This window comes from Paramisgurnus dabryanus, chromosome 7 (assembly GCF_030506205.2).
Source record: "Paramisgurnus dabryanus chromosome 7, PD_genome_1.1, whole genome shotgun sequence".
Lineage (NCBI taxonomy): Eukaryota > Metazoa > Chordata > Actinopteri > Cypriniformes > Cobitidae > Paramisgurnus > Paramisgurnus dabryanus.
Window position 1 is genome coordinate 10,830,595 of NC_133343.1, and position 12,931 is coordinate 10,843,525.

Consider the following 12,931-nt stretch of genomic DNA (forward strand, 5'->3'; position numbering starts at 1 on the left):
TGGTTCAACTACTTTGCACATTGTTTACATTGATGGACAGCTACATGACACACTGCAATACAGGTCATTTTCGATTTTGGATCTGTGTGGCTCTTTAACACTCCAAAGTTGTCCATCACTTTACCCATAGAGCTGAAATGTCTTCCATTGTTTTGTTTGGATAGCACAATTCACCACAACATTGAAGAATTATATTTTTTAATCATTTTACTAAACATTTGTACATGCAGTATTATTAATATAAAGGCTATTTAGTTGTATTTCCATTTAGTGAGATCTTTAAGAAAGTTACAGTATTTAACTCACCTGCATTTTCATTAAATGTTTGTATATTCTTTGGAAAATACTTCAGAAGTGCCTCTAAAGCGCACACGCATATACTGTACACACACACACACATTCTGGTTTCCATGTTTTGTGGGAACATTCCATAGACGTAATGCATTTTATACTGTACAAACTGTACATTATATTCCCTTCCTCTAACCCCAACCATCACAGAAAACGTTCTGCTACCTTAGATTTTTAAAGAAACATCATTCTGTTTGATTTATAAGTTTGTTTCCACATGGGGACCTCAAAATGTCCCCACAAGGTCACAAAAATACTGGTATTACTATCTTTGTGGGGACAATTGGTCCCCACAACGTGATAACCAGGTACACACACACACGGTTTATGAGGATTCTCCATTGAGGTAATGATTTAAACGGTACAAACTATATATTCTATAGTCTTCCACACTAACCCATAACCCTGACAGAACATAATAGGCATTATATTTTAAAAATAGAGCACAATTTAGTATGTTTACTAACGATTGGTCATTGTACAGAACCACATTCACAAGTAGCCTATTTTCAACGTTTTACATATCTTGTTAATTCTACACCCTTTTCTTGCTCATTTCTTTCCTCATCCTCTTTCATCTCCTTTCTCTTCTCTGCGCCAGACTGATAGTACCTTCATTTCGTTACAATCACTTATGCGTGCACATGATTGACAGACACAACTAGCAAGTAAGTTTTATTTTCACACACAGCAGAGGGCCCCCACGTGGTCATGGGGGCCATATGCAAGTAGGGCTGGCACTAATTTACACTTCAATATTTTTGTAAATGAACAGAATCCATTAATTAACATAGAGTGTATTTATTCAAATTATTAAATGGATGCTGCAATCCTACCCAAAAAATACTTTTATTCTTTATAAACACTCGTTGTGCAGTTTCACTTTTCAAACATTTTTTTCATTTTTATTAAAAATAAATGCAATTTATTTTTCAAACAAACTTTTCAATGTATATGCAATATGATAGAAAAAGAGAAGTGCGAGGTTGGCTAAAGGTGGATTGCGTCAAAAGCCAGATCTATGAGCCAAAAGCACTACAGCCTACACCCCTGAAACCCTGATTTTTGAACTTTTGTGCTTCAATCAGACATTGGTGGGCAGAGCTAGTGTTAATGGCGTTTGCACTCAGTATAAATAGACACTTCGAAATAAAAGGGACAATCATAAGTTTAAATGACTTGCACAGTAAGCTAAATAAACTTAAAAAAGCAAATGTATTTTTTACATTTTTTTGGCAACTGTCTTCAACATGAATATATTCTTCACAGACTGTACACTCTAAAAATGGCTGGGTTATTTTTGACACATAATGGGTAAATATTGGACAGAACATTTTTAACCCAGCATGTGTTCTATCCAATATTTACCCATTATGTTTCAAAAATAACCCAGCCATTTTTAGAGTGTACAGTCTGTGAAGAATATATTCATGTTGAAGACAGTTGCTGTTAAAAGAATGAAAAAGGAAGATTCCCATGCAAATGTCTGTGAAATCTCCACCCCTAAGAGTTTCACTGTCAAATTATAACAAGAGTACCTCTCTGTATTTTCAAGGATATGCGGGATTACAAAACCAGGGAGCCACATGCTACTTGAACACAGTACTACAAATACTTTTCATGACAAAGGAATTCAGAGAAGCTGCAGAAAGGTAGGTGTTTTTAATTGTTCTTGTGGTAATTTTAGCTGATAGTAGAAATAACCAGTGTGTTTTACAGGTACCTCCTGAATAATTCCACCATTAATAATCACATTGCGCAGTTATTTGAGCGTTTAAAGTCTGGAGAGAGAAACATTGTCACCACTGAAGGAATCACATCTGAACTTAAAATTAATGGTATGATTTAGATTTGCATTCCGAAGTGAGATGCCCTGAAAAAATGAAAACAAAACACCTTTTGTAAACATTTTCATTTAAATCTAATTTTATTTCTATGGGTCATTCTATGAAAATGGTGGCTTTTTGAACAGACAACTTTTTAAAAATGTAATTATTTTTTATACCAAAACTTATAGTCATATTTACCTCTTAACATTATAAATCAGCTTAAATGACAGCTTAATGTATTTTTATATTTTTACTACATTACATTAAAAAATGCTTGTGCTCCTTTTTTGTCACTGGTGTTACCTATATTTTAGATGACAATTCAGGCTTCCCAGAATGTAATTTGACTTATTCAAGACAGAAAAAGTTAATGTAATATTAAGAAGTTGTCTTGATTAGTAATAATTTACTTTAAACAGGCATGCGTAAAGTTCTATAGTGACCTTTTTCTATTTCTACCATTGTGTTTTTTGTTGTTACATTTGAAATAATTAGAAATAATAATATTTAGTTGATATTTTAGCTTTTTAAGTAGTCCACTTTCCCTTTGTATTATGACATTTAAAGGGGGAGAATAATATATTTTTTAACTCAAAATATGTCACTAAACCACGACTCCTGACCTGAGGGACATGCCAATTTCATGGTACTGACCGTGTTCTACAATATATATAAAAATGGTTTGCAATATAACTGTCTTACATATGTTTTATTAATAATAAAACACTTCAATTAAAACAAAAAACATATATTTTGTGTCATTATCTGACACTTTTAAATGTTTTTCCTGGTGGTTGAGGCCGGGACAGGAAAGCCACCATTTTCATAGAATGACCCCTATAGTATTTGTCACACATTTGCCTCATTCCTATTTTATGTTGCTTCATCAGTTCATAAGCAGGACGATGCTGCAAAATGTCTTCAGAAGATACTTAACGTGGTTGATCCTAAGATGTCTGAGGTATGTTTAATACCATAGACATGCACATAGCGATTCGAGTGCTTAATCAGGTGTCAATGGCACCTTCTTATTGGCTGTGGCAAGACTACCTATTAAACACATACAGTACAAATTAATTTGAGTCATTTTAACATGTTTATTCTCCAGTTACTTATAGTTTTCTGTCTTCATTTTAGATTTTATTGTGGTCCAAAACAAAGCTTTTTCACACATATCAAAAGACACAGAGTTAGTCTCCTTCTTATGTTTTTAAAGCAGTTAAGCATAGAGTTGTACTTCAAAATAGACTATTACAAAGACAAAAGAAAAACTGTTATGGATGCACTACATTTTTTTTTTTTTTTTTTTTTTTGGACGACCAAGTTTAGGCTTTTTTATTTTAGTAGAGATGCAATGTTGCTGTTTGAGCATAAAAAAGATCTGCAAAGTTATAAAGCTTAAAGTCTGCTCTAAAATGACATATTCCCTCAAACAGAAAAAGTTTTCATTAACTACAACAAACGGCTCATTGGGACTACAACACCGCTTCCAGGTATTGTGGCCGAGGCCTTTAGTTGAGAAGGTTTAGTTGTGTGCTGTGGCCATATTGCAGAGATGCTGTTACCATGGCTGTAGACAGCTAGGAGGCCAGACCTCAGTAAATTTTATTTAAAAATATTATAAAATTTCATATTATAAAATAAATTGTGAAGTTCCCTGAATAACTAATTATTTTTTCAAAAAACACTCATCTGTGTATTTCATTAAGTTTGGACAGTTTACTGTATAATTTAGAGTAAAATGATGGAGAACTCAAGCCACGAGGGCGTGGGTGCAGAATTTGCAGTGTTGCCAGATCCCATTATTAAAACTCATATTTAGACATTTATTCCTGAAAGAGAGATTTATTCCTGAAAGACAGGTTTGAACTTATTTGTTCTTTATAGCCTATTATTTTTGTTGGAATTCCTTGTGCTTGTTCGTGTGTGTGATATTGATGGCGCACTGTTATTATACATGGTAGTTGTAGTCTATTGTGCGATTAAAACTTGCGTCCTTGCTACAGTGGAAGTCATTTTGTAACTATATTTCCCACAATTCCTATATTGGAACCATAGACTGTAAAAAAAGATGGACGACGCCTGTTCACTCTCTTCCATTGGTGAAAAGTGAAGCCGCCAGTGTCCCGATATGGCGCTGACATCTTGGGTCTTGAGTCTGCGCAATAGCGATTTCGGGACCAGTCATGCGCAGTAGTGAGCAGGAAGGAAAGCCGCAAAGTCAAAACCCCGCCCTCGCTCTTGTAGAATGCGCATATCACACGATATCACAACTGTCAATCATGACGTGACACCACCATTTTTATATCATTAAATAACTAACTAAACACAAACTTATTTTAAAAACAAACATTTGAATTTACATCAGCGTGATAAAAACTACAGTAAATGACAGAAACCAGCTTCGGAAAAAAGATAATTGAAGTGTAATAAATTTTTTTAGTTGGTCTCAAGTCCCATTGAATAACATGGGGAGGCGGGGTTTATGACCTATACTGGGACCAGTCACTGGGGGGCGATCGAGACGTTTTGGCTTCAATTTTCAGGGCTTGTGCGGCACGCTTGATTGGAACTTAAAGTGATAAACTTTACTTGTGTTTGTTTACAGATAACTTTGATAACTTTATGGCAATGACGAAGTTTTATGTTTATGCTACAACAGTTTGGCCTGTGCTACAAAACTTTCAACCTCTGTAGCACCAGTGCTATGTGCAAAAAAAGTTTATGTACAGCCCTGCATTTACTACCTGTACTTTAAAAAGTGTATTTTAGTGCACTTTCTTTACCTGGCATAGCATTTGTTAACTCCTAACACCTCAGCCTGGACCTTACAAATATTCGAACCCTGGCTACGGCCATGACTTTTACCACCATGATAAAAACCCTCCTAGATCTGTCTTCCTAAGATAAATAAACTGATGTAGTTTTAGCGGTGGGCTTACTTGTTCATTTTTTTAAGGCTCTTCTCACTGCAGAATTTACATCTGCAAGATGTATTTTTAAGTGCTTGCTCTTCTGCAATACTTGTACTATCTGGCACGTATTAAACCAAATAAACCATTGAAATCATTTAAGAAATGTAAACTTGGAGTTGATGGTATAGTGGGTAGCTCTCCGACATGTGGTGCTTTCGCACTTTCGGCGACCCGAGTTTGATTCCAGGCTCGTGGTCATTTGCCGATCCCATACCACTCTCTCCTCCCTGTACTTTCCTGTCCTCTCCTCATTCACTGTTAATAAAAGCAAAATGGCCCAAAAATATAACTTTAGAAGAAATGTAAACTTTATTTTGCTTTTCATCCAAAAATTCAGTTCTTGTTTATAGGCCAGTCTTGCTATTCCCAAATGGCAGGGCCACTGACCCATCACAGCAGATCAAGACACTCAATTCTGCATCTGTCTATTTAGTACCTACAAATACTTTAAAAGTTCTTTATTACAAGTGTTGTACATGCTAATTGCAGAGTTTGGAGATTTCAATATGTTTGATATTACAGGGCTTTTGTTTTTAAAGACATACTCTCTTAAACTGACTGCATAATGTATTTTATGTCAACTTCAGATATTTCAGGGAATAAAGGTGGACACAACTACTTGTATAAACCCACCAAATTACCATAAACCTCTGGAGCAAGTTAAATCCTTTTTCATTTTATCAATTTCCCTGGAGTCAGACACTAATATAAACCTGGTAAGTATTTAAAATTGTTAAAGACTGATTAAAGGCTTTGACTTTGGGGGAGGGTCTGTATACAGAGTTGCGTGAGGCACTTGCCAACCTGGCACTTGCTGTAGATAAAATGACTTTGAATAAAGCTTAATTTGACCTTCAGAAACAAAAGTTATGGTGTAGTTGATGTCAGGTTTTATTGTTGTTCGGAAATATGTTGTTTATGTTTTATCTATTCAAGTTGGACTTTAGACTTGCATGGCTGTAATAACTGCCTGGCTGCATTATAAACATGGCCGCCTAGTGAGGCGACTTCACTAAAGGGACTTTGATCATATCCAACTATTTGTTTTTTTAGTTAAAATGATGGGTCTAAACAAAAGTAGTAAACAGAAGTTCACAAATGGTAAACAGAAGTTCATATTCATGTTTAGCTTCGGTCAAGCACTTTGGTCCCAGAAAATTTTCAGAAAAATTGTCAGAGGCTTCTGTGTGAACACAAACACGTCCCGTAAATGTTCTGGGATCGCTTCTGTAAAGAGGACCTAGTAACATTGCCGTAACATTCACAGAAAGCATTCTGAGTGAACAAGACGCAGAAACAGGGCCGTAAGGGGGGTGCCGTAGTGTCATAAACTAAAATGCATGTGCATGGTTTCACGAAAGAGAAATCACAGATAAAAAGCAAACTTCGGACGCGATGGGAAAAACCTACCAAGTGCAGGAGTTTAAATACACCACGTGTCTTTATGGGATGTGTGTGAATGCACGAACAGATTCTGGAAAATCATTGGCAGTGTGAATAAACCAATATTGACCGTAATTTCTGTGTATAAAGGGCTATAGATGCATTGTTTAAATAAACTTTGATTTGTATTTTAGCAAAGCTGTTTTAATTCATATTTCAAATCAATCTGCATGAGAGGGGAAGGCCAACAAATTTACTGTAAAGACTGTAGGATGATGATGGACACAGATATGGTGAGTTTTTCTTTACAAATCACATATTGATATAGAGTAGAAGGTTAAAGACAACACAAATTCTCTTTTAAATGCAACATATTTCTAAGTATACTTGTACATAATCAGATTGTTGGAATACAATACCACCAGTGGTGTAGTCTAGATTTTTGTAGTGAGTATACTGTGATTTTTCCCCCTCACCCTTATGCTCACTCGTCCTAGCCCATAAGCACCACCACACTCACAGATGCATACAGTATAGATATTCATGTAACTAAGAGCATTCTGAAAGTGTACTCATAAACACATAAACTGAATGTGTTCTCAACATGTCAGTTTATTATAAGAAAAAAAAGACTTTAACAGCCAATGGGTTTACAGCTGGGGAAACTGGACTGATTTTTAGACTGGTTTAGTGTTAATCAACATCTAACCCAGGGCCAAAAGTTACTCAACTGTTAATTAAAATTAAATTAACTGTTTACAATCTTCAATCCGTGGCAAACATTTGGATTGAAGGAGAAAAATATCCACTCTTTCAATAGCTATTATCTGACAACTATTGATAACATTACCATGTTTAATTTAATGGTGTAAATGTTTTTAATTACCATAATACACATTTAAGATGACCATGAAGTTACTCTCATTTGCATAGTCATTGATATAAAAGCTTTTTTTGCATATAATATAAGCATTGTTTAAAAATGAAAATAGGCTTTTACTTAATTATTATTACAAGACCATAATGTAGCATATTAGACACCCAAACCAAAGTGAAGAAAATGATCTTTAATTTGCAAGTCTGAACTGAACATCAACGCAGACATGAATTTCCTCACAGAAGTTTAAGATCATATACATCTTGAACGTAGATATATAAATTAACACAGAGAAGGAAAGTTTAACACTGTGAAGCACAAGCAAACATACTGAAAGCTAAAACCATCAGGATATAATTACGGGCTTATTTTATTGTATTTGGAGCCTTACCTCCAGATAAAGTAATAAACTGGACTGATTATTTAAATGTTGTTTACTCACATGTGCGTTGTAAACTCTATGGATTTTTTGTTGTGCACTGCTCCACTCGTCGTTCTCTTCTCCACATGGACTGTTTGTTTACAGTGTCGAGTGAGCAGCTACACTGCAGGTTCGACTTCATTTGGCGCTAAGCAGACCTCATGGTGATGTCAAAGTACCGCGAGAGCGATTCAAAGCAGATTTCTCCATGTGATAACTGGAGTCTCTCTCGCGGTACTTTGCTGTCACTCACTTGTGGCGCAACACCAGTCTGCTCCCCAGTCACTTTCGCGTCACTATAGTAATTTGATTTCATAGAAATTCATACGCCGATCGGATTGCGCAGTTCGGCAGGAAGTATATAGCCTAATATGTATTTCAACCCGCTAAGGTAGCAAGTGTGGCATTCTAATGGTCAGTGCTTCACATCTATATTATGACTAAAAGTTTAAAAATGTCACAAAACCATGCTGTTACGCATCCTCGCGCTATTTTTAGTAGGTATACGGAAATCCTTGACAATTTCTAGTGGGTATACGGCGTATACCTGCGTATCACGTAGACTACACCACTGAATACCACCAATACAAATAATTTCAATTCTGTTGAGATATTGGTACAGTATATAAAAATATAGTTATTAAAGTATTTCATCTTTCAGAGTGAACAGTAGCTGTAGTGTTTTTGCTGTGTTTAATAAATTGCATTATCAGCTGTGGCTAAGGGGTTTGAAACATAGATTGTAAAATATATAAAAGATGCCTCTCTATAGACTTCCAAAACCAAATTGAAGCAAAAATATCTCGAAAATGCGTAGATGACGTCGTTTGGAGCCAGAGTTTGTGCAGAAGTGATTGTGAGGACGAGCCACAGGCCATGCCCATTTGCACATTTGACTCAATCACAGGCACACAAAACAAATCCATAAACATCTTGTTACATATGTAACCATCGTTCGCTTAAGGAAGGGAACGGATATGTCACCTCGTGACCGACATACTGGGAACGTGCGGAACCAATGAGCTTTCTTGAAACTTGTAAAATGCCAATTAAATTGTCATGCAGGTATTTGCATCTGCTGGTGCTGGCGCTGCACCGAGTATAAAATGAGGATTTTGTAAAGCATTTATGGCACTAATTTAGCTCCATAATGCTACTACAAGCACCAGAATGGTGCTGCAAGCCGACACACAAGCCAGTCCTCAGTGTTACCGGTTTGAGGAGAGAACAGACTGTAACAGTCTAACAGACACAGAGCTGGTCTGAGGTCCGAAAGCCTTAAGTTCTGTCTACAGCAGTGCGCGTACGGGACATAACAAAGCTAAGGCTGGGTCTGCCTCCTCCAAAGGCAGCACTTGCAGACTCTCCATCTGATCCCACCACTCTGAAAGGAGTAGCAGGACCTGAGTTTTAGTGTAATACGAGAGACAGCAAGCCCAGACTGGAGGCACAAATCTTTGACCGAAAATGCATGGAGGTCCCCTAACCTTTTAACAGAGGCCAATGCAACTAGGATCAGAGTTTTTATAGAGAGAAACTTGATACTTACTGACTGTAAAGGCTCGTAGGGAGCATCCTGAAGGGCCTTTAGCACCATGGACAGGTCCCATGGAGGGATAGAGGGAGGCCAAGGAGGATTTAGTCTCCTTGCTTCTCTTAAAATCCTAATGACCAGGTTGTGTTGTCCTACTGACCTGACGTTTATCAGGGCATGGTGAGTGGAGATAGCAGCAATGTCTACTTTAATGGTGGAGGGGGACAGCCTTCTCTCCAACCGATGCTGAAGGAAATAAAGCATGATGCTGATCGGGCATTTTAGGGGGGTCTCTCTCGGAGAGGAACACCACTCTGCAAACTCAAACTCAGGTTCAAAAACAGAAATGAAAGAGGTGGAAATCCACAAGCCTCCACTGTGGTACTGTCTCTCCAACCAACTTTAGCAAATGGCGTACTTCCGAGCAGGTAGAGAGCTTCTCAACAGTAGTTGATCTGCCGTCTTTCAAAGGGAACAAATACCTGATTTGGTATTGCACCTGCCACTCGTTTAATACTCGCGTGGCGGGGGCAGCACCAGCAGATGCAAATACATGCATGCCAATTCATTGGGGTTTTACAAGTTTCTTGAAGTTAGTTGGTCCCGCACAGCGCATTCCCAATACATCGGTCACGACCTGACATCATAGTGACCGACTGAAAGGGAACCCCTTTTTAATAGGATCTAATAACAAACTTTGCTCTTTCCCCACCATTGATGGGTTATCTTGTCAATTAAATTGTACACACAATAGGACCCTTAAACCAAATGTATTAAAAAAACGAACACTTAAAAGTACATCAACATTATAAGAAGTACCTAAAATAACAAAAACCAATGCAGGGAACATTTTTATTTGAAGTGTAATTAGTAGGTGATGCTTATTGCAGCTTAATATAAGCAATGTTTGTATAATGGTTGTTCCTTTCAGAGCTGCAGTTTGGAGAAAGTCCCTTCAGTTCTGGTTTTGCACTTGGAGAGGTTTGAACTGGATTATGACACCATGTGCTGCATAAAGAACCACTCCACAGTACAAATTCCTGCCCAATTATGCATTGAAGAGCAAGTTGTTAAAGTGAGCATTTAAACTGAGAACAGCTGTGTTTAGATCATTGTGTAAGAGTTGAGAGTTGTTATTTCTTTAGTCATTTACTACTTCAACAAACAGCTGACCAAAATAAAATGTTTTTTTTCTGTGTCTTTAGGATAAGACTGGTATAAATCACATGTATGATTTGTATGCTATAGCCAACCATTTTGGTTCTCTCAATGGTGGACACTTCTATGCCAACATCAAATCATTTGAAAATCAGAAGTGGTATCAGTTTAATGACAGTGATGTAAACAAGATAACGGTAAAAACTTTAATTTTTATATTTTGACTAAGCCGCATACAGTATCATTGTTGAAGCATGTGTTCATTTTCCATATATTTTACAGTTGTTTTTAGTATAAGGTCATTTCTGGTAATGATTAATATATACTAATATGAAACAAGTGTTATCTGACATGATTTTTGTGAAGGTCGGAACATCCCTGATTTACTAGCCGTTCTTCAACGTAATGCCCAGCTGATGCCTGACCAACAACCCCTGGCAGAACCCGTTTAATCTCCTTACTCATTTACATATATACAGTATATATATATATATATCTCCCAAGGGTTTTTTCCTCCTAGGATTTTTTTTCCAAGGGGGGGTTTAAACGCGGGGAGTCAGCCTTTATTGGCTTAACTTAGCACCCTCTTCTATACGTTACATTAGTAATAAACTCGCTTATAATGTTGTTTCATAGCCGCAGCAATTTCTGCTGCTTATGTTATCTGCAGTGCTTTAAATGGGCCGGAACGCCCCGGTACTCAGTACCGCCACCTTTAAAAATAGCTCAGAATGATAGCTGCAGGTCAGACGCAAGCCTTGTAGGTACGTGATCATCTCCGCTGTCGCGGCTGTCAGTTTGGTTCCCCTCGAAGCAACTTCGGATTTCCTCAGGCGATGTGCAGAAAACATTCTTGAAATTGTAATATACATTTAGTTTAATTGCTAAACTACAAGTAAACGAAATTTCAATGAATTTGAACGACGTGCACAGTAGTTTTACCACCCGCAAAATGGAAAACAATGGGACAAAATAAATGACTTTAGAGTTTCAAATGGCCAGTATTTTGTTATTCTTGACCCCATAGACATGGTCTTGGTGTCATTTTAAAGTTTTTTTTCAAGCTCTTTCTATCTGAACAACTAGTTTTAGCATTTAACCATGCTGAAAATATTACTCACATATCTACCTTTTGCACATTTTATTTATGTTCAAAAGCTCTTTCTACAGTAGCTCTTTCTAATGGTATTTTTTCAAAATCCTTTTGCACATTTTATTTATGTTCAGTAGCTATTTCTAGCTCAAGCAAATCCACAAATTTATAAAATTATTTATTATTTTTTACAAGGTCGTCTGTTGACTGCTGAATATAAAACCTCTTCAATATAGGAGTCGAGTCAGCAAAAAAAATAAATAAAATAAAATAAAAACATAGAGTACCGGCACCTCTTTTGGCCCACTTAAAGCACTGGTTATCTGTATTATGTTACGCTATCTGTCGATTTTTCTGTGTTTTTCCCTGCTTCTATTAATGTAAAGCTGCTTTGAAACAATTACCAATTGTGAAAAGCGCTATATTAATAAAATTGAATTAAATTGAATTGAATTGATTTTGCATATTATGTTTTTGGTAGTCAAACAGAATTATGACTTTGTCCACATGTTTACATTGATAAATACATTTACCTAAAATGTGTATGTTCTTGTGATGTCCATTAATTATTCCTTTACTGTATAGTCTTTGTCTTATTTTTCAGGGTGATTTGGACAAAGACTTGTTCAGTGAAGAAGCATACTTAATTTTATACAAAAAATGTGAGTTAATAGCGAAATGTTCAACAAAGGAAATGTGCCATTTTAAATTAGCATACTACTCTTTTTACTATATAAATAATTTTAATTCTAATATCATATTCTTGATTTATTCTGGTTAAAACCACATGAATAATCATAAGACATAAAGTGACTATTATAGTGTTAAATAACTCTTCAAGCCGTCAGATAAAAACATTTTAATTTATTTTTCTTTTCAGCTGCAACAGATTCAGTGGACCCTAGCTGTAATTCTCAGGAAATATTGTCTACCCAAAACATGATGGAAGAAAGAATATTAGTTGAATGTGAGAACCCAGAGAAAGATGAGCCGAACGATAATAACAACAAAGATCCTGTAGAGTCACAGTGTAATTTTAATCAGGCAGAGGACCAATCAGATCCCACCAAAACCTTTGCGTCTGTTCAACACCTAGATTTGAAGAGACGGCGTTTGTCAGAAGAACATGGTGATGTAGTTTTGTACAAAAAACGTGAGTTAATATCAAAATGTTTAACAGAGGAAATGTGCTGTTTCAAATGAGTATTTTACTTTGTAAATCATTTTAATGCTAATATCATATTCTTGATTTACTCTGGTTATAAACCACATGAATAATCATAAGACATAAAGTGAACATTATAGTGTTA

The 12,931-nt window shown here is 36.2% G+C and overlaps 1 protein-coding gene across 8 annotated transcripts in view; it reads left to right on the forward strand.

Annotated features, from left to right (window-relative positions):
• LOC135717826 (uncharacterized) overlaps positions 1-12,931 on the forward strand; it is a 63,322-nt gene that overhangs the window by 25,593 nt on the left and 24,798 nt on the right. For all 8 annotated transcript variants that reach the window (XM_073815374.1, XM_073815378.1, XM_073815371.1 and 5 more), the window contains 9 exons: positions 1,907-2,003; positions 2,071-2,189; positions 3,071-3,141; positions 5,743-5,871; positions 6,733-6,831; positions 10,302-10,445; positions 10,576-10,725; positions 12,226-12,283; positions 12,502-12,774. In XM_073815374.1, the coding sequence (XP_073671475.1) occupies positions 1,907-2,003; positions 2,071-2,189; positions 3,071-3,141; positions 5,743-5,871; positions 6,733-6,831; positions 10,302-10,445; positions 10,576-10,725; positions 12,226-12,283; positions 12,502-12,774 (1,140 nt within the window). The remainder of the gene's footprint in view (positions 1-1,906; positions 2,004-2,070; positions 2,190-3,070; positions 3,142-5,742; positions 5,872-6,732; positions 6,832-10,301; positions 10,446-10,575; positions 10,726-12,225; positions 12,284-12,501; positions 12,775-12,931) is intronic.